Source organism: Gossypium hirsutum, chromosome D02 (genome assembly GCF_007990345.1).
Source record: "Gossypium hirsutum isolate 1008001.06 chromosome D02, Gossypium_hirsutum_v2.1, whole genome shotgun sequence".
NCBI classification, from domain to species: Eukaryota; Viridiplantae; Streptophyta; class Magnoliopsida; order Malvales; family Malvaceae; genus Gossypium; species Gossypium hirsutum.
Window position 1 is genome coordinate 2,313,441 of NC_053438.1, and position 26,780 is coordinate 2,340,220.

The following is a 26,780-nucleotide window of genomic DNA, read 5'->3' on the forward strand; positions in this document are numbered from 1 at the left end:
AAAATTTTCAGCTTTTATTGTATTATATTTTATAATTTTTTAAAATGTTCACTTTAATGTTTCGCTCAGGGCCCAAAAATGTCAAGAATGAGCCTGGTTTGGGTTATCAATTTGTGTTCTCTAAATTCTAAAATATCCTATAATGTTTGCTAAATTGCTTGCTTGTGTGTTTAGGTTGATATTGATGGTTAACTAGTGATGGTAATGTTAATATCATGTGTTTAAAGTGTGAAGTATTAGTCTAAGTTGATATAGGATATAATTTGTAATACAATTGTCTTTATAAACGTTGTCAGAAAGTTGTTCAGGTACAATTGGTATACCATATAAGGGTTGCTTGGTGGGGACAGAAGTACAGAAAGATTGTGCTTTGTGCATTACATAGTTTGATTGATTAAGTCATCTTATGCATATCCATTCTAACTTGAGGACATAGATGATCGGTACAAAGTACAAACCTTGCAACCCCAAACCTTTCCTTCTTCTTGGCCCAAAATTTAGAAGACAAGTTTGGATTTGAACAGTTATTTAAGAGGTTAACTCATTGTTGCATATGTCAAAACCAACCTGTCTCTAGCTTCCTTCTCCAATTGGTGAGTTGATGGGCAAATTTGGTTAACACTGTTAAGGAATCTAAGTTACTTTATCTCATCCCACTAAGAATATATAAAACGATGTTCTATATTGTTTTTGTTAATAGTTTATTTATATTCTGGAGTAGTTTATTGTTTTTTAACTTATTTTTCGTAGAGTTGGATATATTTAGAGTAGTGATTAAAATTTTTGTCTAATATCTGATGTGATTTAAACTCTGTAATTTCCTTCACAATCCTCTAATATTGTATTGATATTAAAAAAAAAAAAGTCTTTGGTAGATGAACTCATTCAAACAAAGTATCAAACCTAATTGAAGTAACATTTATAAAAAACTCGTCCACTCAAGCAAAGTATCAATGTAGTCTAAAGAAACTCACTAAAAGAAATATACGAAGATAGATTTAGAGTCTATCTTTTTCAAATATTCGCTTTACTTTGACTATCATGGAATTACCAGAAAAATTGAAAATATATTTTAAAAAATTGTTTCACACATACTTTTCTTTTTGTGAAACTCATAATTAGAGGTTCAAATTTGTGACATGTAATTTCTTGATACACAACAATACCAAAAAGATTGGATATCAATATTCATGGTGTAATCCACAAAGCAAAGCAAGGAATAAAGTGAAAATTTGGTATTCTTCTTTTAATTTTATCCATTGTTGTCAAATTAAATAATTAAAGTAGAAGCCACCCAAATCCATTACATCCCATTATTCTTAGCTTTTATAAATTAAGATTGAATTATAAAAAGAGAAAAAGTGGAAGCCATATAACAAAAGCCATGTAATAAATAATATATAATATTTTGAAATATTATTTAAAATACACTCATAATTTTACAATAATGGTTTGTCTTCTAGTTTACTAAACTTTTTAAGAAAATAATTAAAAAAGAGAGTTAAGAAAATATAAACAAATAAAAGAAACCCACTAAAATAAAGTATGAAAGCAAGGACAGAATTAAAGCAATATGCTAAGTTTTGGAGTCTCTCTCTTACTTTACTTCCAACATTCACTTTCTGTTTTTTTCTTGCTACGTCGACGGAAAAAAACCAAAGACGAAGGAGAAATGGAGGAGTCACAGAATTATGGTCACCGACATCCCTTGCTTCTTCTTTTGAATGAACATCAGCCGATTGTAGCTAACTGCTCAAGGTGTGGAGAGAAGGTGTCAACTCCATGTTTTAGCTGTGCCCAGGATTGTGGGTTTTATCTTCACAAGGTATGTGCCGAGGCACCTTTGGAGCTTAATCACCCTTTTCATCTCGACCATCCTCTTCTTCTTATGCAGATTGCACCTTATTCATTTGGACACTACATTTGTGATTTTTGTCATAAAGAGGATAATAAGTTTGTTTATCATTGCTCTTGCGAATTGGACTTTCATATTAAATGTGCTTTGTTTACATTTAATATTGCTGAGAATAATTTGAAAGAGCTTGACCATGTTGCCCTTCATGATCCATTGATTTCCACTGAAAATGGTGATTATGTTGCCATGTGCTTTGGGTGTTGCGAACCATTAGCAAATTATACACATTTTTCTCCAGATTTTGGATTTAATTTACATGAGAAATGTGCGAAGCTTCCTCTCAAATTGAATTTTACGTAGCATTGCCTACATCCTCTTGTTTTACAATTTAACAATGAGAGACTTTCTTGCAAGATATGCAAAGAAATTAGCCCAAGAGGATTTGTTTATGGTTGTACATATTGTAAGCTTGCATGTCACATAGAATGTTTATCACTACCACTTGATCTTGCTGTTGAAGACAAAAGCCATCAACACACATTCACTCGACTTTTGAAACGAGTGCCGTACATTTGTGATGCGTGTGGTTTTGAAAGAATTTACGTTGCCTATACATGTTCTACATGCAGCATTATGGTCCATAAAAGGTGCACTACATTGCCACGTATCATCAAAAGCAAGTGGCATGATCATCGCCTTTTTCACAAATATTTCCTTCCAGATGAAGTTAGAAGTTCAGACTGCATCATTTGTCATAATGAAGTCAATCCAAAGCATGGTAGTTATTGTTGTTCACATTGCAATATTACATTCCATGTGCGTTGTGTGACAGAGGATAAAGGCTTATATTCAATAGTTTCACTAGAAAATGAAGATGAGATGCCCAATGAAAGTTCCATCATTGTTATCGAGAGGAACGATGCTGGAGAAGCTACAAAAATAAAGCATTTCAAGCATATGCATAATCTAACGTTAGGTCCCTTTGATGGAGGATATGGAAATAGTTGCAACGGGTGTATGCTGCCAATCACGGATCCATGTTACTACTGTTCAGAATGTGTTTTTTTTCTTCACAAAACGTGTGCCGAGTTACCTAAGATGATGAATGTTTGGTATCATTATTGCCAAGAGCCTCTCGCCCTTATTTCAGACAAGGTTTTTGGGTGTGCAGAATGTTGGCTAATATCTAATGCCTTTGCTTATGAATGTTGTGGATGTGAGGCAAATATATGTCTCCGATGTGTGATTGCTCTTACTCCTGGTGCTCGAACAAGTTTGAAACATAAACACCCCCTCTTTTACTACAGAAGGCAACGTGAGAAATGCAATGCTTGTGGTACGGCTAATGTGGGGGTATTTTGTTGTAAGGATTGCAATTTTGTGCTAGATCTTCGATGTTTTTCACTTCCAATTAAAGCTCGTCACAAATGCGATGAGCATCTTCTTTCACTCATGGATCATGATGATAACAGTTATTCAAAAAGTCATCATTGTGATATCTGTGAAAACAGTCGACATCCAAATCATTGGTTTTATCATTGTGCAACATGCGATACTTCTGCTCATGTTGGTTGTGTTCTTAGAAGAAACTATCCATTCCTCAAACTCGGGAATATCTATGAAGGAACAGATCATCCACACCCACTCACCATTGTGAAGAAGAAGTATTACTACCCTAATTGTGATAAATACAGTAAGCCTTGTGAAGATATGGCTCTTGAATGCTCCAAGTCGGAGTGCAAATATATTGCCCACTGGAATTGTGTGAAATCCATTTCTCTATGGGTTGGATTGAAACGCCACTTTATTTACAAGTAAACTCAAGAGTGGAAAACAGGATTTGATATTTGCCGTGTTACTTGTGGTGTTAGTTGTTGTTATTATTGTAATTTGGTTTTTTCAACTTTTTAAGTTTAATTTAAATAAATGTCATGTAATAATCCAAAACTGAAACTTGTGAAGTTGGATTTGCGTTGGTGTTTGATTATTGATTTTAGAATTTCTTAGAATTTGAGAGTGTGATTGTACTTACAATAATAAAGGTGTTGCTGGATGCTTCTCTTGGTTTCTTTATATAAGTTTAGTTGAAAATACAATTTTTTCTGAAATTTTTTCTCACTTTTGCTGCACTTTCAAATTAGGTTTAGCATATGTATTTGTTGTGGATGCTTGTCTTTTTTACTTTCTTATATCACAACTTTCTATGTAATTTCTTTCCTAAATAATAAACTTAATGCCATAATATGACCAAAAACAACGTATATCTAACACGATCATTCTTTATATATATGGTCGTTGAATGTATAATCTATTATTTACGGATTAAAAAATTGTTTTTAAAAAATATACCAAACTTTTTTATTAAATGAGATAATAAAACTTTACGGTAGGATAAATTGATTTTTTGTCAAATTGAGGTTATGGTTGTTGTAGTGGCCTAAATTCATCAAGCCCAAAATAAAACTAAAAATAAAAAGTCCAAATCCATTTACAAAAATAGAGTAGCCCAAATAAAAAAGAGCCCAATAGCCAAATCCATTTGCTAAATCTAATACCCAATAACCCAAAGCCCAATAGCCCAACTATCCTAAACTAACAGCAAAACCCTAATCCCTTTAGCCCCGCTCCTCATGCCACGTCGGTAGGTTCACCGCCCGAGGCCTAACGCCTCTTCTGCCACCATTGCACCAAAATGACAAAGGCGTGGCTCTCTCCCCATCGTTGACCTTGCCACCACCATCTGCAAAACAAAAGAACAAAGAACAGCAGAAGCATAGAAGCATAAAGCAGAGCAGAAACAAAAAAGAAAAAAGAAATATTGTAATTAAAATGGCTATAAAAGGCAAACTATTGTAAGATTCGAAAGAGAGAAAATCAAATACAAAAAAAAGCAACAAGTTTAAAAAAGGTAGTTCGTTTTATCTATATTATTTTTTCCAAAATATAAATAAAAAATTTATTATTTCTCACCTGTGCTGATTCATTTTTCGCCGTGCGAGGCCGAGGCCACTGTCTCCGATGAAAGGCAATCTCGTCAGAGTTTCGTCAGATGAGAAAATAAAAGCGACCCTTCAAGAAATCAAGAAACCAAAAGGTTTCTTAAAAAATCTCTTAAGGTTTCGTAGTTTTATTTCAAATCGGGATCTTAGGGGGGTTAAAAAGGGCTAAAAAGGCAATTTTTTAAACTCCGGCCACTGGAGGCGACGGTCACCGTCACCGATGACTGGTGGCCACAGCGAACTTGCGACAGCCCAACAGCCAGACTGAAGGGAGGGATGAGAGAAAAAAAAGAGGGCTTAAATTTTTTTTAAAAAAAACCTAATCTGAAATGAAGTTTTAAAAAAAAATGGACTTATATAGGCATTGCCAAACGGTGTCATTTTGGCCAGGTTCCAAAAGTCCCAAAACGGCATCGTGTCAAGCCTAACCTGTCGACCTTATAATATCCCGTTTTTTGTGAAATAGGAATAGTGGTTTTGGGACCACAAATTCAAAGTCAAAAAATTTATTTTATTATGTAATACCCTGAAAATTACTACAATAGGAAAGTAAGTATCCTTGATATAGTAAAATAAGGAAATAAAGTGACAAAAAGAGAAATTTTGATTTATGTCAACATTGGGAAGTATATTATGACATATTAATGCAAGAAATGACTAATTCGTAAAAGTGAGAAAAGTTTTGTTGACCAAGAGTAAATACTAAAAAATTAAGGGGATAAAGTGTAAATATGAAAAAGTTGAAGGACTAATAGTGCAAATATTTTAAAGGTGGAATAATCAAGAAACTCATGAAAATGGATGAATTAGGAGCAAATTGAGAAGGTGAAGAATTTTGAGGGACTAAATTACAATTTTACCAAATTAAGTGATGACTAAGGATGAAATTTTAAAAGATTATAAAGGGCAAAATAGTCAATTACAGAGAGAATTCTAGAAGGTAATGATGATGTTGGTGATATTTTTAATTAATTAATTAGATAAATGTTATTTAATTAATATTTTATTAAGATTTTTAGTATTATTTTTGTAACACCCCTTACCCGTATTCCTTGACGGAATAGAGTATGAGGTATTACTATTTTTTTTTAATAAAAATTTCGGTAGCATTTCTGCTTATTTTTACATAAATCCCCCTGCAAATTTCCAAACATAATTTCAAACAGCCTCAATATTTCCAACCAATTACATTTATATATTCAGACATAATTTATCCATTAATAAACACCAACATTTTAAACCGAACAATACTACATATACATATTTAGGTCGTAATACATAAAGTCGTCTATACATGCCATGTTTCCAAAATATTAGTTGCAAAATACCCAAAAAGGTGATGATAGCGTGGATGATTATCTGACGTCGTCCAAGTTCCGAGCTGATTGATATCACTCTAATCAAGGGAAAATAAAAAAAAAACGAGTAAGCATATAGCTTAGTAAGTAAACATATGACAAATAAATAAATTTCTCACATGATTTCATAGCAACATCATTTAAATCGCACATAAATTTCAATGTTCATTTAATTTCCAGCAAGCTGTCCTTCTGCATCACAGATGCTAATTTATTTTTATCGGGAGCTACAGAGCTCCAAATTAAGTTCTGTAAATTTTTCCCAAAACTAGACTCATATACCTTTTAACCATATAATTTTCAGAATTTTTTGTTTTTTCAATTAGTATATTTTATTCTTTAAACTTCCCCTATTTCACTGCCCGACAATTCTGACCTCCCTTTACTCAAATTTACTTAACTCCCTGTAAAAAATTCAAACAATGTTCTCGTTTGTTTCTATTAAAAATAGACACATAAAGGAATCTAAGAATATAAATTTTAGACCTTAATTATTTTTGTAAAATTTTTGGTGATTTTCCAAAGTTGGAACAGGGGATTTCGAAATCAATCCAACCCTGTTGAACACTCGGAATATTATCCGTTGTCGGTGGATTCAGCAATTAGCAACCACCAGTAATTCGGGGAATCAGCACTTAACAACCCTTGTCACATTTAAAATACGGTGGAATCAACACTTAGCAACCACCAATGAATCGGGGAATCATCACTTAGCAATCCCCCTTCACATTTAAAATACGGTGGAATCAGCGCTTAGCAACCACCAATGAATCGGGGAATCAGCGCTTAGCAACCCCTTGGGGGAATCAACACTTAGCAACCCCCTTCACATTTAAAATACGGTGGAATCAGCACTTAGCAACCACCAATGAATAGGGGAATCAGCACTTAGCAACCCTTAGGGGGAATCAGCACGTAGCAACCCCCTTTTTATTCAATGTAATCCGGCCTATTCCGATTGTTCAACCGGAAACCGTGTTTTTCAACACTTTACCACCTTTCCTCACTTAACCACATTTTTAGAATCTTTGCCAAGTAATTATTCTATGTTCAATTAAATCTCAAAAAATATTCAATATTATCAAAATAATGCATTAATTCATGTGTTTACTTACCTCGGTGCAAAATATCGTAATTTTGCAATTTACTCCACTATCTTCTCTTTTCCCCATTTGAGGTAGTCTTCTCGTCTTTACACTTTTGTCTCCAAAGTTTTGTATATTTACACTTTTGTCCCTAAGCTCGAAAATTAAACTTCATCTCTTATTCTTATGTTTTATGACATGCTGAACATTTTTCCCTTCTATGACAACATCAAATTCTCACTCTAACACACACTTTTGAACATTAGATATTTTTACCGGTTATGTTAATTTACCCGTTTTCGTTTAAAATCGCTTAGCAAAAGTTGTTTAACATAATTTCTAGCTTCATATTCCACCATAAAACAGAAAAATAAACACTTTTCACCTATGGGTATTTTTCCAAATATAAACCATAGGTTAAATTATTAGTAGAATAAGGTAAATTAAGTTACCGGGACTCCAAAAACGTAAAGAACATTAAAAACGAGGCTTGGAATCACTTACTATTGAGCTTGGAAGCTTAAAAACCCTAACTATGGCTTCCCCCTTACTGATTTCGTTCACCATGGAGAAGATGAGCACATTTTGCCATCTTTTCCCCCTTTTTAATTCTTTTTATTACTAAATGACTAAAATGCCCCCATTTAAAAAAAATCTATTTCACCCATTTCTTATGTCTATTTTTGTCCATCAATTAACTAATGGTCTAATTACCACATAAGGATGCCCAATTTATAATTTCATAAAAATTAGACACTTCTAACATGTAGAACTCAACTTTTGCTCTTTTTACAATTTAGTCCTTTTGACTAAATTGAATGCCCAAACGTCGAAATTTTCGAACGAAATTTTTACGAAACTTTCCCGTGAAATTTTAGACCATAAAAATATAATGATAATAATATTTCCCTCATTGGATTTGTGGTCCCGAAACCGCTGTTCCGACTAGGCCTAGAATCGGGTCGTTACAATTTTATTATTAAATGGTTAATATAAAAGGGAGGAAAGATGAAGAGAATTCATCATATTTCCATGCATTTCACGTTAGAAGAGAAGAGAAGAGAAGAAAGAAAGTTTTGCTTTCTTTACAATTTGGTCATTTTACCAAAAAAATACTAATTTCACTTAGAAATCAAAAGAATTTCCATAGCTTCCAAGAGAGAAAAATGATAAGGAGACTATGAGAAGCTAGAATATCAAGTTAAATTCAAGAAATAGAAGCTGGCGGAGAGAGAAATTTAAGTTAAAGATTGAAATCAATAGCACAAGATAAGAACATCAAGATTTCAATATATTTTTGAGTTTGATATTATTGAAAAAGTATGAAATTGATGTTAATGTAGGGTTTTATTATATAAGGTTTTATGTTCTTGATATGTTAGTGAAGGGAAATAAGAGGAAGTGATGGAAAATATTGAAGAGAAAGGAAAGGAAGGTGTTATAAATTTAGTTATCAACATTTACACTAAAATAGTTTTGAGATAGCAGTAGTAGTCTGATTTTGAAAATTCACCAAAAATCGTATAAATTGAATTAGAGGATGAACAAACATAGAATTAAAGCTTATTGAGTCTAGTTTCTCATAGAAGAAACAATGTAAGTAATGAAATTTTAAATCATGAGATATAATAAATTTTGTGAGACAAGGTCAGAATGAATTTGGGTTCCCCTATTCTGAGTTTGGAAAATCATAAAAAATTGAAGAAAAATAATTATGAGCTTAAATTTATATGTTGAAAATCCTGAATGAGTCTATTTTCAATAGAAGCAAACAAAAACATTATTTGAATCTCGTACAAGGATATAACTAATTTTTAGTAAAGAAGGGTCGAAACTATTAGATAATAGAACAGAGGTGAATTTAAAGAATAAACTGTATTTATTGGCTAAACCATAAATTCTAAAAATTTTATGGTAAGAATATATGTGAGTCTAGTTTCATATAAATTTAGCAGATCTTAATTTGGAGTTTCGTAGCTTATGATATAAATAATTTAGTGACTATGACTCAAGTGGATAGCTTTGAATAAATTTATAATTAAATAGTGAAATCATAGATAATGTTATTTATAATCATGTTATATAAATCAAGGATGTGGAATGGAGAGGAGGAGGAGGAGGAGGAAGATAAATATATAAATATTCTATTAGCATGGATTTGCATTAAAAATGGTTTATTTGCATGATTTGGGTTAAAGGACTAAATTGAATAAAAAGTAAATCTTTAGGGGTAATTTTGTAAAAATATCAAAAAAGATCAAATTGCATGAAATGGATTGTTTTATTATTTAAATTAATAAATTGAATGAAATATTAATTTAGATCAAGATTGGGTGAAAATTCGAGGAAAATAGAAAATTACCAAAATGTCCCTGAATTATGGTATTTCTGCAATGTAGCCTGGTAAGTTCGTATAAACTATATTCTGTACAATTTTGATTAAAGTGAATATTATTTGGTGATGAATAATATATATGTATATTTGTTAGTATTGAATTGAATTTAGCAAATTGAATTGAATAAGAAATATGTGTTTAGTAAAATGAAAATTTATGATTAGGTATTGAAATTTAGACTGATACTGAACTGAATTATGGAATACTGAATATTGTTATGTGTATTGCATTGAACTGTGAAATTACTGAAGTAATGAATTACTGCAATACTATGAAACTGATTGAAATAAGGAATTATAATTGATACTGAACTAAGATGGAAATTGTATTGAAAAGTGAATTAAATACCCTATTAACTAGTCGGGCTAGTTGGATATAGTTGGCATGCCATAGGATATGGAAGAGTACGGGTTTTTGTTGGCTTACTGATCAGGCATTTATATACCGAGTACTGTTACTGTTACCGATTCGATACTTTGTGTGTTAAATACTGTTACTATTACTGTTACCGATTCGACACTTTGTGTGTCGAATACTGTTACCGTTAATGTTACAGATTCAGCACTTTGTGTACTAAATACTGTTACTGCTACCGTTATTGATTACTGTTTAGGTACTATTTACCGTTTTAGGCACAATGTGCCGTATTTGTGTGTTTGGTTGGATCCGTGTATCCGCCAAAGCCCGAGTCTGTTAGTAGGGGTAATTAAATGAAAAGTTAAATCAAATGAAATGAAACAGTTGAGCCATTGAAAATAAACGTGATTGTAGAATATAATTTGAAAATGTGAATTGAATATGAAAATATGAATAGAAAGCATGAACTAATTGTTCATGAGATAAATAAAGGCTCAATGTAATAGTATATGCTGTTAACAAATGAAAACCAAATTGAATTATAAATATTGAGAAATGAATTATTATTGGAACTATATTATCAAATTTAATACTCAATTTGAATTGAACGCGGGATTAAGTACAATCGTTCTGTGGCAGAGGATGAATTGACGGATAAGTCCATAACTGGGTTATGGCACTCTGAACTTAAGACCATGGTCGGACCATGGCAGTGTTTACTGTTTATATGTGCAAGACCATAGTTGGACTATGGCACCAAAGAACGATGTACTCATATCTGTAAGTCGTTCCTCGATTAAAAAAGAAACGGTAAAATACTTATATTATTGAATTGAAAGATTTATAGATTATTATTGGTATTGATCTAAAATAAATGTAACCATTGATATTTAAATGATATAACGGGTAAAATTCTGAAGTGAGATAATATGAGTTTGAAATGAATTATTACCAGTATGTACGCGAAATTCATGAAAATGATGGTACATGAAATATCGAAATAATAAAATAAATGATATATGCCTATGAAAAAACGACAAGAGAACGATATGTATCATGACATGTAAATGTATGATTATCTTTAATATGTTGATACAAGAAAATTATGCATGATGAGTTTATATGTAATGTGTGCAAGTACACTAACTAGTGTTGTTGCTTGATGCTTAGGCAAGTGCCAAGCTATTGATTGAATGGTATTATGATTATTTATATAATGCATTGAATTGGAAAGTATTTAAGTGAAAATATGTTAGCGCTCACTAAAAAGTGGTAAGGTTTAGATTATGCAATTTCTTATGAAATGACTTATCATATGATCAATTCGAAAAAGACTTTGGTTAAATGCATTATCCTGTGACTGTGGTTGAATGATATGTTATGACTTGTGTGTCACGCATATGGAATAAGCATGGAAAGTAAAGAAATGAAAATGAAAATAAAGAATTTATGAAGAGTTAAAGTTATATAAAATCCTACTAAGCTTGGGATAATATGTTTAAGTGATACTATGGATTTATTCACCTTGTGAGTTGATGAATATAGCTTCATGAGTATTATGGTATTAATATTGGATTATTCTTGATATGTATAAATTTCATATTTTAAATGAACTTATATGATTAAAGACTACACGAGCTTACTAAGCATTCAGTGCTTACGTATTTGTTTATTTTTATTTATCCTACAGATTATCGGAAGCTCGATTGGGTTGGAAGCTTGTCAAAGATATATCACACTATCCATTGGTTCTATCGGTAATTTTGGATGATTTGATTATGGTTATATTGACATGTATAAATTAATTTGGCCAACATTGGCTCATTAATGTTGATTGGTTTTAAATATGAATGCTAGATGAAATGGAATGTCTAATAATTAATTTGAAAACTCTGGTAATGCTCCATAACCTTGTTTTAGTGATGGATTCGGGTTAGGAGTGTTACATATTATTATTTTATGGTCTACAGTATGATAGAAATACCATATAAGAATTTAGTTAAGAAATTTTACTGTTTTTATGCTTAATTTGATAAAAAGGACTAAATTGCGTAAAGTGTAAAAGTTTAGTTCTAATAGCTAAAGGTATTAAATAGCTATAGAATTTTAAATTGGAGGTCCTCATATGGTAATTAGTTATTAAAGTTGTTAGTGGATAAGCATGGATAGTCATCATTGGAATTTGAATGAATTATTAAGGTTAATTTTGAAAATTAGTGATTAAAGTTATAATAAATTAAATAAAATAAACTATTATCATCTATTATCATCATCTTCCACAAAAAAAAAAAAAAACTAGCCATGGAAGCTTGAAATTTCGGCAAGCTTATTTTGCTTAATTAGGTATGTATTTTTGTCTCATTTTTTATGATTTCTATGTTTTCGAGATCGTCGTAGCTTAACCTAGCTAGCTCGGGGATTAATTTGCAAAATCGTTAAAGTATTAGGGTTTTTCCATTGATAAATATGCATGAATTTTAAAGTTTGATGATAGAAAATGAATGGTTGTTGTTAGATAAACAACTTTTGTAAAGAGAATTTTGGTGAAATTATCAATTAGTGGCTAAATTGAAAAAGGTGATAAATTTATGGCAAATTTTGTGAAATTTAAGGTAAATTGAATTATATGTATGTGATTCATATAATTTTCATGTATAAATACCGGTTGCATATCCGATGATTTTTTAGTCCTGTTTGAACCTTGAGAATTCATAGAATACAAATGACATGTTATTAGGGTTACCGATTTGGTTGGAGTTCTGCATGTGTTGCAGACACACCACAGCTCGTATGAGCTTCTTGATTTACAGCTCATGAGAGCTTACCGATTCTCAGCTCGTATGAGCTTATTGATTTATAGCTCGTATAAGCATTTATGTATATGAATTGACGGATTACAATTTAGTACACCTAATGTGTACTACCCATGTATCCAATGATATTTTAAATTGTTCAATGGGCAATGTTCTGTTATGAGACAATATGAGATTGATACGAACTATTACAAGTATATACATGAAATACATGGAAATGATATTACATGATTTATTGAAACATGAAATGGATGATACATGTATATGAAACTTGTTTAGTGATTATGTTCATCCATGTTTATTGGCTATTATATGTATTTTACATGGCTAACATATTGAGGATATGTGTTTAGGCTTTTGGCCAAATTGGTTTGGATATGTTTTGTACGCATACCTTAAATGTGATTAAATGGTAAGTCAATTTCTTTATTATATGAACTTACTAAGCTTAAATACTTACCCTGTGTTATTTTCTGTGTTTTATAGTGATTTGAAAGCTCGTTCGGGTTGGAAGCTTGTCGGAGCTATATCACACTATCCATTGGTTTTTTTGGTACTTTTAGTAAATTAATTCCGGTTATAATGGCATGTATAGGTTAAATTGGCCTATGTTGGCATATAAGTGTTTTGTTGAAATTAGCCACTTAAGTGGCTTGTATTTGGTATATATTGATGTATATATATATGTGGTCTTATCATATTGATTTTTGTTAGAATGGTATATTTGGTACCATTTGGGATTATGCATATATTTAAATTTGGTTATTTAGGTAAGTTTGGAAACATTATTTGTTTGCGGCCCAAACTCATAATGGAGACTAGAAGGCCTATCATACATGTGTAGACCAGGGCCATATGCATTCTGTAACACCCCCAACCCGTATCCGTCGCCGGAATTGGGTTACGAAGCATTACCGAACATATCGGATAACTTATCACTAATTCACAAATAAATAACATACATAGCATACTTTAATTAATACATTACCTAAATACATGCCACAATATCAAAAGAAAGACACATCACTAAAATTTATCTGAGGTCGGGATTGCTCTGGATGCTGGACCGGACACTGGCTTTCTACTAACCTGCACACGGAGACAACCGTACGCTGAGTATAGGAATACTCAGTGGTATTACCATAATTCAAATTAATAACATTAATCGATAAATTATAGACATTTAAATTTATGTCAACAATTATTCATTAATTATCTCGTACTTTAAATCAACTTGATAATTAATAACAATAAGCAATGTTTCAATCTTATATTTAATTGTATTCATACCTTATTTCACTATCTAAATTTTTATTGGATTTTTCAACAACAATTATAATAACTAATTTTATAAAATTGTATTCAAATTAACTCATACACTATTTCTTAATTCAATTTATACCATTAATCTTTCAATAAACATTTAATACATTAAATCAACTTGTTTCAACAACAACAATAATAATAATAATTATCTTTTCATTCGATTCGTTCATTTATAATCAATTTACACTTATAATCTTTTAACACTCAATTTATTCATTAAATCCATAAATAAATTTCAATAACTTGTATTCAATTAAATTCACATACTATTTCACTATTTCAAATCATTTTATTTTCACTTCTCATTTCTCAACAATAGCTATTTTAATTTGCTTTTCTTCACTTAGATTTTTACATCATCTCATACTACCAAAACCACTTCATGAACTATATCATTATCTATTTCTTGAACCCATGGTTCATACATTTCATTTTCTATATCTCAATTTAATATCTCTTTTTGATTCATATTCAAGATCATTCAATAAAATTTATATTATCAAAATTATTCATTTACCCCTATTAACTTGACTCGGACTCTGACAGATACGCGGATTCCACCCAAACACACCACAATATCCAACCAAAACACACCCGAAATAAATATAAATCCTCCATAACACACCAATATATCATATCCTCCCAAACACACCAATAAGGCATTAAATGCCTCTTCGGATAAACCGAAGCATATAATAACATAATCATCTTCTCGACCGAGCTACAAATCTCCTCATCACATCACAAATCCTATGGCATGCCATTTGTATCCAATCTAGTCCGATAAGTTAATAGGGTATTCGAATCACATTTCAATTCAATCACTTTCTCATACTTTCAATTCCAATTTAATCACAATTTAATTCAATACATTTTTCACCTTCCAATCAGTATACCATCAAATGCTCATACATATTCATACTTCATTTTAATTTCATTCAATTCACATACGATTCAATATCATTTAATTCAATATCGATATTCACCTTATTTTTATTTACTAAACATATTATTCAAAATTCAACAATTGCTATTAATAAATTCAATATCAATACGTATTTATCATTCAATTCAATCATGATACTTACTTCAATTTACTTATCATGTATATTAATTTAAATTTTAACAATTAATAATTAAATTCGAATTATGGTAATACTAACCGTAAATTTTCTCGAGTCACTCCTTGTTCACCTTCTCCTTTCCTTTATCGGATAATGACTCTCGCACGACATTAGCTACGTAATTAAACAATTAAAAATCATTAATACACAATTTCATCAAAATAGTTCCATTTATACCTAAACTTTACCTAAATTCTAATTTAATCCCTTATCAATACTAATTTTATTTTCCCAATCTAACTCCATATTCTCTCTTAATTCTTACTATAAACTCATTTTAACTTTTCATTTTCACCATAAATTCCTAATTTCGAAATTCTCTCAATTTAGTCCCTATTAATTCAAAGCCTATAATTTATTTTACAAATCAACCTTTTACTAACTTCTAACTTAAAATTTAATCAATTTAACCCCTAATTCTTTCATTAATTCAACATAATCAATGTCTAGAAATATAATAACTTCTCAAATTTCAACATAAATCCAATAATACTTTGTTCTAGAATACCAAACACTCAAAATTATAAGAAAATGACTTAATTTGACTTACCAATTGAGCTTGGAATCTTGAAATCCCAAATTTTCTTCCTTTCCTTCCCTTTTTTTTCTTTTTCTTTCCTTCCCTTCTTTCCTTCTCTGTTTCGTTTGCCTATTCTGTTTCTATTCCCTTTTTCTATCTTTTATTTCTTTTATTTAATTAGTTTAATATAATAACAATAAAATCATAATATAATATTACTTACTTAAATAATAAGTAAAATATGTAAACATTACTAATATATATGTATTTCATTTTTCCACATGTCATCATATACACCATGCATTTGTCAAGAGTTTTGTTTATTTGAAATATAATAATATAATATAATTAATATAATTTACAATATAATAAAATAATAATATACTTAAAAAAAATCTAAGATTTTTATCATGCATATGCCGACTCAACTTTAGAAAAAGGCATAATTGCCTATTTGGCCCTTTTAACTTTTCTTTAATCTATTATTCAACTTTCACCCTACTTCAATTTAGTCCTTTTTTTTACAATAACTCCTAATTAAGTCAAATTCACCTAATTAACTACACAACTAAATTCTTAAATATTTATAATAAATATTTACAAGTCTGATTTATCGAAACGGAGTCCCAAAAATCTATTTTTTAATTAGATCCTTTTTAATCAATTAACCATCGAAACATTAAAATTTCTTAACGAAACTTTAATACTACCCTAATGACACTCCGTAAATATTTATAAAAATATTTACGACTTAGTTTATAATATCGAGGTCTCGATACCTCGTTTTTGACCCAATTTACCTAATAATTTATTTTAAATCACAAAATTTACTAATTTTAGAAATATTTCTAAAATCACGCTTAACTTATAATTATTAATTAATAAATTTTCTAACTTTTTCATCGGATTTAGTGATCTCAAATCACTGTTCTGACACTACTGAAATTTGGGCTGTTACATATTCGGTCTACTAGCAGCAGTATTAGGCCCAAGATCAGCAGCATGCGACCCAAACTGTGAATCTAACCTAGACACGAATTGAGGAGTGAAACGCTCAAACCCAACATGCAAATCGAACCCATCCATGCGCCCAAATCTATCACCATTATTAGCAAATGGGTTAGAAACCCTAGAGGTGAATTGATGCAAGTGAGGTGCAATACAAACTCCTTCAACAAAATCAGTTGGCACTGTCAAGAAGCCAGCGAAACCATCAGGAGCACGCGATAGTGACTGAAAAGATAGGCTAGTAGCCGGAGTTAACGGCCTAGCCATGGATGTCGGACCATCAAAATCACGATTGTAGTGATAATAGCATCGCTAGGCTAAATGCCCAAATCGACCGCATATTTGGCACTGAATTCGGGAGCGAAACCCTATACCACGACCACTATCCGGAAGACGGCCACCACGAACCGACTTCACCATTGATAGCGATGGAACAGACTCTGCAAGATTAACATGGATCGGTACCTTTGAAAGCGCTCGTGACTGTCGATTCTCATACTCGAGTAGTACGTCAACGAGGTGCTGAAATGGCAAGGGTTCAGATGAAAAAGATGCTAACGTAATCACGATATTGAACTCCGGTGGAAGACCTACATGGATAATTTCAACTTTCTCCGCCTCTAAGACCCGAGAGCCAGAGGCATCAAGCAAGGCACAGGTTTTTTGTATTCTTGCAACATAATCTTCAATTGATAGGTACCTTTCTAAAGAGAATGCAATTCATGACGAATTCGTGACAACTTTGTACTGGTGACTGCCGCGAAAAGTCAAGTAGCTGTGGTCCAAACATCATAGGTCGTTCGAGCATCAGTAAAGGAAGATAATAGTGAGGGATGAATGGTAGAGAGTAACCAGGAGGTAATCAATTAATCTTGTTGAGTAAACATTGATGCATTCAAATTTGGAATGAGAGATCTTTCAGACGATTGCACTAAACGCGGCGGAGGATGTAATGTCCCATCCAAAAATCTGGTTAATTCGTAACCTTCAACGATTAAGCGAATGTGTTGCTGCAACTGATCGAAATTTTCGTTCTCTAGCTTAATGGTGTCATGGCGAGAAAAAGAGTGAATGATCTAATCACTAGTAAACGTCGAATAGCTAGGCTCGATAAAAACAGAATCAACAGAAACAGTGGTAGTCATGAACGAAAATCAGGACTCTAGAATCGAGGTGAATGGTACCATTAGGCCCAAGATCTATAATGAGCTAAGTAAAACAATATTGAACATGAAAAAGAGGTATTGTGTTTATTATATCTCATTCAATTATACAATCATAGTATTTATAGAGTATATGAGTTTAGCTACTGCAAATAACTGATGCTAATAGCATAACAGTTTGACTAACTAACTACTAACAATACTAAAGTTGTTACTTCTATGCTTTAACAATACCCCATAAGAAATTGTCCTCATCTTTGATGTCTCTCGAACCCTTGTACTCTTTGGGCTTCAAGACATCTGAATGATGAGTCGAGATGCCAAACATGCCTCCCATGGCTTTAAGCCTCGTGAGCTTCCCCTTAAGCTCCGCGATCGCAATATGCATGGCCTCCACCAAGGTAACAAAGGCTTTGTTCTTATGATCCAAATCGCCTATCGTTGCATTGAGGGCCTGATAACACTCTAGAATAACGTATTTTTATGTATTAATTATGTATTTATTCTGAGTACGATCCTGCTAATTTGAGATATTTATGATCTTTTATCTCATAGAGACTAAATTTGAGGCAAAAGTGAAATTAAGGACCAAAAGTATGAATTTAGAGATAAAATGGGCCAATGTGCGACACAAGGAAAAGTTGGTGCCAAAAGTGCAAGCATGGAGGACACAAGGGTTGAAATGCAAAAAGAAGAGATTTTATTCTATTAAACTCTATTTTAATTATATTAGGATAATTAATATTGAGATAATTATTAAGGATTATTTTAGGATTTTATTTTATCTTTATTTATCTTCAATTAAATGTATTTATCTTTTAGGAATTTAAGTAGGATTAGAATATCTCCCCTAGCACTATAAATAGGGGGTGAAGTGACTCAAAAGGGGATCCCATATATTTTTCTGAAAACACTCTCTCCCCAAAAGTTTAGGCTTTTGTTCTTCTCATATTTATTTTTAATAAAATCTTTATTTTTATTTATTTATTTTCTTTTCTACCACAACCATGAGCCACTAAACCCATCTAGCCGAAGGTTGTCAAAAATCCCCAAAAGGGTTCATGAGGCTTAGAATCCGTACTTAGCCTCCTCGCGGAGTATTCATCGTTTCTCCGCACTACGGGGCTGACGCTTCCGTCCATGTCCCTAAAGAAGTAAGCTTTTCAACGTATGCAAAGGCGGCCGCTTTGTATGTTTTGGGAAGGTTGCACAGTCGGTTCGTTAGCTTACTGCGTCAGAGGTTGGCGAGCCCAAGGGACAAAATGGCGTGAGATTTGCCATTGAGAAGCGTTGATCTAGCATAAGACGATCCCACAAAAGCGATTGTTGGCTAGAGTCAGGTTCCACCACATCGTAAGTCTAAGTCATTGGAGCTGGTGGTCGTAGGCGTCCTCTTCCACTATAACTGGCTTATTTTGGTTTAAGAAGGATCATCTAAAAGTCGAGGATTGAACCCAAGGTGGAACGAGACAACAAATCAAAGCATGTGTGAAGCAGGTAAAGCCTTAGGAAGAGGATAAGATAAAGCATTGACTTGTTAGTTGACCTCTCTGTTTCTTTAACCGTTTTTAATGCATTTAATGTATTATACATATTTTAAGATAGACTCTCAACAATTTTTCAATTTGATATTTTTGACAAAAACAATTCTTGCAGCAAAAATAAAATCTCATATGCGTTTAATCCAAAAAAGTAAATATATATATACTTAAAAAAGAAAAAATAAAAACAAACTAGAGGTGAAGTTAGAAAACTTTTTTAGAGGGGTAAATTTAAATTTAAAATTTAAAATTTTATTTTTATAATTTTAAAAAAATTAAATCAAATTTTTATTATTATAAAGAAAAATAAAAATATAATTTTATCATTATTAATTTAGGTGGCTGCTAACCCCCTGATACTCCACTGCCGACAACTCATTAATTGCTCTTGCATGTTTTAGCTTAAAGTTGGGTAGAGTTGTTTAAAGTTCTTGTTGTGCTTACAATAACTGAAGGCTGAAATATCAAATCAACCCAATACGAAAAGCATTGACTAGCTAATTTAGTTCACCTCTGCCTCTAAATATCAAATGCTCTCCCACTTCCTCAATCATTTTCTTTCTTCACTTGTAATCTTGTTTTCCCATTCAAACTTTCCTCCCAAAATCAAGCTTTTCCTTTATTTATATTGCTTGGGGAAGGAGAAATGGAGGAGTCTAACAATTATGGCCACCAACATCCCCTGCTTCTTATCTTGAATCACGACCAGCTGATCCACAATCAAAGTGATATAACTGATTGCTCCAGGTATGCGGAGAAGGTGTCTTCAGCATGCACAATAGTTAACTTTTGGTATTTCGACAGTTCTGTCCCTTTACGAGTTCAACATGCAGCCCGTTGGGGAACCACCTAGATGGTCTTGACATAGGACACTTTATAACTTACCTCTCGAATAGGGAGCAATCGTTATACACCTACCCTAACAATTATGGCCACCAACATCCCCTGCTTCTTATCTTGAATCACGACCAGCTGATCCACAATCAAAGTGATATAACTGATTGCTCCAGGTATGCGGAGAAGGTGTCTTCAGCATGCACAATAGTTAACTTTTGGTATTTCGACAGTTCTGTCCCTTTACGAGTTCAACATGCAGCCCGCGGGGGAACCACCTAGATGGTCTTGACATAGGACGTTTATAACTTACCTCTCGAATAGGGAGCAATCGTTATACACCTACCCTAGCTTAGTATTTTATTAAAATATTTTATATTAATATTTAATAATAATTATATCTTACAACTTATAAATATTTAGTAACAAATGTGTATGGTATAAAAATGAATATTTTAATTATAGAAAAATAAAAAATAATTATCAAAAATAAAATTTTTTATTTCTAACTATCAAATGTGTTTTTCAATTTTCAAAAAATAAAAAAATAAAAATTATTTTTAAAAAATGGAAATAGAAAATATTTTTGATTTTTATTGTTTTCACTAAAATACTTTGTAAGAGTGAAAATGATGAAGATTAGGATTTTTTTTTTAACTTTAAATGAATTGACCTTGATTTAAACTCATGCAAAAAAAAAATCAAATATTAAGTCCGGTACTTTTATAAATGTAAATTTTTTATTTTATTTCTCATATTTAAATTATAGGGAAAAATGGAAAATAGTTATTAAAGATGTTTCAATATTTGAAAATAATTTTTTATTTTTATTTATAAAACGTGTTTTTCAAAATTTTTTTTATAAAAAATCTGTTTATGAAAATAAATTAAAAATGAAAAATAAAATAATGTTGTTCATTTTAACTTGCAATATATCAGGTTTCCCCTAAACCCAGGTTACGACCGACTGGGTAATGGATATAAATAGCTAGCCAAGTTGTGGTAAGCAAGCACAACATTGAAACACATCCAAAGAGCAAATTACTAGCTTGATAGAGATGCCTTATTCAGAAATGATAGCAAAAATGAGGTTGGCATTGCCCAACTTTATCGTCCTCCAGCCAGTCGACAAGATTGATTACTTAGGCTATATTCATGAAGGTGGAGACCATGATGGGTATCTCAGGTTCATGGAACCTCAAGCTGCGAGCCCATATGCAAAGTTCGAAATTGAGTTTTCTGCCTCAAATGAATTTGTGCATATAAGAAGTTGTCAAAACAACAAATATTGGGAACGAAAGCAAATTCTTTCTATCTCTGGGGGCTATTGGGTTACAGCAACCGCCGACAAGAAGGAGGACGATCAATCCAAGGAGTCAAGCACATTGTTCAAAGTTACCTCTGTAGACCATGCCATGAATACGGTCCGAATCATGCATGTCCAATCAGGCTGCTATTTATGTTGTTGGCGATGGGATAGTGAAAAATATACTCGCGGCATGTATTCATTCTCCACGAGGCATGATCAAAATGGCTTTGATATCTTCAAATTTATCGATTGGAACTCGTTATTGATTCTACCTAGGTTCGTAGCCTTCAAAGGATATAATAATAAGTATCTGTGTCTTCGTCGTGTTGAATGGGACCTCCCGTATATGCAATTCTCAAGTGATGACATTGGTGATTCAACTGTGGCATTGGAGATTTTTCCTACTGATGATGGTTACGTCCGCATCAAACCTGTCTGCACTGACAAGTTCTGGAGGCGTAGTCCAAATTGGATCTGGGCGGATTCTAACGACAGTAGTAGCAAGAACACGGACACCGTGTTTCGCCCCGTCAGATCTGACAATAAGACCATAGGTCTTATCAACTTAGGCAACAATGCTTTTTGCAAGAGCCTTACAACTGAAGGAAAATCGAATTGCCTTAATGCAGCGACCTATTCTCTTACAAAAGAAGCTCGACTAATAGTGGAAGAGCCTGTTTTGTCAAGGGAAATTTATGGTGTCAAATATCATCTTGGTAACTCCAGGGTTTACGGTGAAATGGTCCTCATTGTAGCCAAGAATTCAGCTTCTAACTTTTCCAATGAACCCGCCACTTTGGATGTGAAGCTTTCATATACTGATATCAAGACTACTAATTGGAAGAATTCATTTTCACTGAAACTAGGTACGAAAGCCACAATGGATTTCAATATTCCACTCATTTTTGAGGGAAAGGTTGAATTATCGGGTGAAGTTCAAACAGGAATCGACTGGGGAGAGACCAATACAACGACCACTGTTGTGGACGTTGTTTACAAAGTTACAGTGCCTCCAAGGACTAAGGTGATCGTTTGCATAATCGCGACAAAAGGTATGTGTGATGTTCCCTTCACATACATGCAGAGGGACACTCTTTATGATGGGACCAGTGTCACAAATGAAATTCAAGGTGGCACTTACACGGGTTCTAATTACTACAGCACCAACTTTGAGGCCAAAGAAGAGGCGCTGGAGTGAGGCAGAGCCATATATGCAAATTTCCACTGGGTCATATGCTGAGATTTACAGTAGTGAAAGATTGTGTGTGTGTGGGCATAAAATAAATTCGTGTTTCCTTCATGGAAGCATGCATGTCGCTTCTTACTATATCTATATGTCGTTTGGTGTGTCAATGCGTGTTGCATAAAATAAAATCATGTTTCCATCATGGAAGCATGCGTGTTGTTTTCTTACAATATGTACTACCTGCATAGCTCTGTGGCATTATATTTCTCACAGGCAGAAATAATATATGATGTTTTTATGTTTTTTGGAATATAACACTTGACCAAAAAATAATTGGTTTTGGATTTTATTAATAAACTTTAATGTTGAAATAATAGATTACCGATAGATCAAATACAAATTTCTTAACATCTAAACTTATTAATGGACCATTATTAATCATTTACAGTAAAGGAGCCAAAAGTAACAAAGGAAAATTTTTCATTTATATTCTTTATAATTTATAAAATTTTAAATTAGTAATAGTAAAATTAAACTTTAACCCCCTTATAACAATAAAAATTTGATTTAATCTTTTAAAATTTATAAAAATATAATCTATTAAATTGATGAAATTACAGTAAAAATATATAATTTAATTTCAATCTCTAAATTATTTGTTTCTCACTCCACCACTAATCATTTAAAAACATTTTTATATTTATCCTTGCTGGAAAATTATTGGAATTGTGTCAATAAGATGTGGATACCATTTTTTTAATTGATGGACCATATTGTGTTTTCTTTTAGATAACATTAAGTGACATGCTATGTATTGTAAAATTGTAATTAATATTATTTTCGAGAAGTAATGAGTTCAATTAAACTTTTCAAAGCTGATAATGAAATAATCTTGAATTATAGTTGGCATACATTAATGACAAACTTTGTATTTAAAAGAATAGGCTATGGTATACACTACAAAATTTAGTGGCTACAGGATGATTAAAATTGTAACTAATAGATTTGAGGATGCGTAGGGTGTGACTTGTATTTATTAGATGTTTTGTAGGTATTTAGGATTATGATTGATAATTTATTAAAGAAAAAGTAAAATAGAGGTGACGTTGCAACGACACAATGAAATCTCAAACAAACGTGGCAATGACGTCATGACGAGCATGCATGGGACGTCACAATGTCACAGCGATTTTTCCAAGTTATGCAGTTGCGTATTAGACTTCAAGTAGGACGGTTTTCCCCAGTTTGACTTTGATTATTTCAGAGATATTTTAGTCTGATTAGGACTCCAATCTAAGCTTATTTAAAGGATCATTGTATCCCTGTTTTGACATGCCAATCAACTAAGATTTTTCTTCGAGGGCAACAAAATGTAGTCGCGTATGAATTTTTTGTAAGAGTTTCGTGGTAACTATAAAGAAAATTTTGTTCCCAAGTTACGATTTTGCTTTTGGAGTTTGAGATTGTACGTTTAGTACTTTCAAGTATATTTTTTCCATATTGTACTCTCGTTTGTTTACGATCATCTAGTGAGAAGTCAATACCTCATTTGCCCGTGGTTTTTCCCTCGTTCTTCTCCACTTTTCTTATTCGTTGTTTACAAGGGTTGATCCCCAACAAGAAAATTAAGTAGAGAAATATAAAAAACTGTCTTAACTAATCATTAGTAAATGAGATTGGATATTAGCAGAACTACTTAGAAACTTAGGGTAAATTTGAATTGACGGTGCGTTTACCTGCAGTTAGTGTAAAAACAGCGGTGGCAGTGAGATTAGATACTGTAGCAACACTGTAACGTGAGACAAAAAGTAAGCTAAACGCACCACACCGTACCCAATCGCCCATCCAAACCCACCCTTAGGCAAAAACAAAATGTAATGAACAATGAAAAGAATTTCTTTTTGTAATACCAATTTTGCCAGGCCCACATAAAATAATACACGGCCCAATTAATTGGCCCGAAACACAAGCCCAATAACCAAATTGCCCAACTCAACTAAATCAAAAAAAAAAAACCTAAGTAAAACCCTAGCCGCATAGTAGCCACGAGCAAGACCCCGGCCACCGCACGTCTCGGAACTGCCCTCTCCACGCGCGCCATTTGCTCCCCACGACACCTGCAAAAAATGGACTCAAAGAATCCGAGGGAGAAAAACCAGCAAAGAAATAGCATTATCGATTTATTTTCTTTTTCTTTTTTGGCCTATAAAAGGCCACTTTTAATCTGTAAAATGAGGGGATTTTGGAAAATAAAAGACAAAAGGAAAAAATCAGAAAAGTTATTCTTTGGAAGGTGATTTGTTGGCTTTTTTTTTACTTCGAGTTTTCTTTTTTCTCTTTTCTTCATTTTTTTCCTCTATTGCATATTAAAAAAAGGGAGGGAGAAAGGAACTTACCTGGCGCCGTCGCGGTGCCCCCTCTCCGTCGCAATTGGAGGTCGGGGCATCATCGGAGGCCAAAGGTCGACCTTGATCGGCGGCGGCACAAAAAGAAAGTGGGTTCAAAAAACCCTAGCAGAGCATTTGCTCTTTGTTTTTTTTTTTTTAATGGGGTTGCTGATTTATGTTTTTTTTAGAATTTTCTTTTAAATAGAAGGACAAAACGACGCCGTTTGGAAGGCCATGACCCGCGCGGTGACCCGACCCGAAGGGAAGGATCCGCGCGTTCTGGCCTAAATGGTTAATTTGCGCATTTAGTCCCTTGATTTTTAGGAGCATGTTTAAATCAACTTTTTATTTCTTTTAATTTTGGCCACATGTTTTATTTTTGTTTCAAACTAGTCCCCACTGCTGCGCACCGTTTAGGGAGTGGGATTATTTCCATTTGGGCCCCCTCATATAATGCGCGCGTTGCAAATTGGTCCCCGTTCAATTTTAATTTCATTTTTTGATTATTTTGTTTTTGCAATTTGTTTTTTAAATTTAAATTTTTAAAATTATTACTTTATAATTTATTATCATTTATTATTATTTCTATATGTATACACGCATTTTTAATATATAGTATATATACATATTTCTTTATATAATAGATATATTCTTAAAACTTATATAAATACATGCATTTTACATACCTTTTATATATATATATATATTTATCTCTTTTAACTTTTATATATTTTATATTATATTTATATATACATTTTTATAAGTATTTTTTTTTACTATTCTGTTCCACTTTTTTTTTATGTACATATCATACATATATATAAGTATTTTAATTTACATATACATATTTTCATGTTTTACCAATACATATATGCTTATACATTTTTTATTTCTGTAAATATATACACATATGCATATCTTTATACTTTTATTTTATTTTTATGATTTTCATATACGTTTTAAATTAAAGTTTTTGTTTCATATTATACATTAACTTTTAACATACCTTTTGGGAAGTATATTTTGATTTTTGTCAGTATATCAAAATCATTTTCTCTTGATTCAAATTTTTTTTTTGAATAAAAGCGATATTCCAAGTTTGGGATTTTCGAGGAAATTGAGCCCTAACGTATTGGGTTTCGATTTTCTTTGTTAGTCTTAAATAACTGAGAATATTCTTTATTCAAAATGCATGAGTATAAAAATCATTTTTGGGAACTTAACTTGTTGTGTCCTAACGCATTGGGTGTGGCATGTTACTTTCTCAAAATGAAGATTTTCACACAAAATAAAAGTGATATTCAAAGTTCGGGGATTATGAGGAATTGTACCCTAACTTATTGGGACTCAATTTCTTTACATGACTTGAGCAATTGGTTATCCTTTTGCAAATTTCATCATTCAAGCTTATTTTAAAATCTTTTTAACTTTCGACACTAAGACATCAAATAATCAATTTGGTACCAATTTTGGGCGTTACGAGGGTGCTAACCCTTCCTCGTGCGTAACTGACTCCCGA

The 26,780-nt window shown here is 32.2% G+C and overlaps 3 protein-coding genes and 1 long non-coding RNA gene across 4 annotated transcripts; 3 read left to right on the forward strand and 1 right to left on the reverse strand.

Moving 5' to 3' along the window:
• Positions 1–1,471: 1,471 nt before the first annotated feature.
• Positions 1,472–3,953, forward strand: LOC121203237 (uncharacterized). The gene is made up of 2 exons (XM_041088013.1): positions 1,472–1,825; positions 2,485–3,953. The coding sequence occupies exon 2, from the start codon at positions 2,489–2,491 to the stop codon at positions 3,671–3,673; it is 1,185 nt and encodes a 394-aa protein (XP_040943947.1). The 5' UTR covers positions 1,472–1,825; positions 2,485–2,488; the 3' UTR covers positions 3,674–3,953.
• LOC107934838 (uncharacterized) lies at positions 1,673–2,215 on the forward strand. The gene has a single exon (XM_016867348.2). The coding sequence runs from the start codon at positions 1,673–1,675 to the stop codon at positions 2,213–2,215; it is 543 nt and encodes a 180-aa protein (XP_016722837.2).
• Positions 3,954–13,784: 9,831 nt separating the features above from the next.
• Positions 13,785–15,915, reverse strand: LOC121214415 (uncharacterized). The gene is made up of 3 exons (XR_005910021.1): positions 15,864–15,915; positions 15,353–15,427; positions 13,785–13,952 (listed from the first exon to the last, which is right to left on the reverse strand). It is a non-coding gene; the product is annotated as an uncharacterized lncRNA (long non-coding RNA).
• A 5,522-nt stretch (positions 15,916–21,437) lies between these two features.
• Positions 21,438–22,886, forward strand: LOC107934839 (uncharacterized). The gene has a single exon (XM_016867349.1). It carries the CDS (start codon positions 21,438–21,440, stop codon positions 22,884–22,886), a length of 1,449 nt encoding a protein of 482 aa, XP_016722838.1.
• The last annotated feature ends 3,894 nt before the right edge of the window (positions 22,887–26,780 follow it).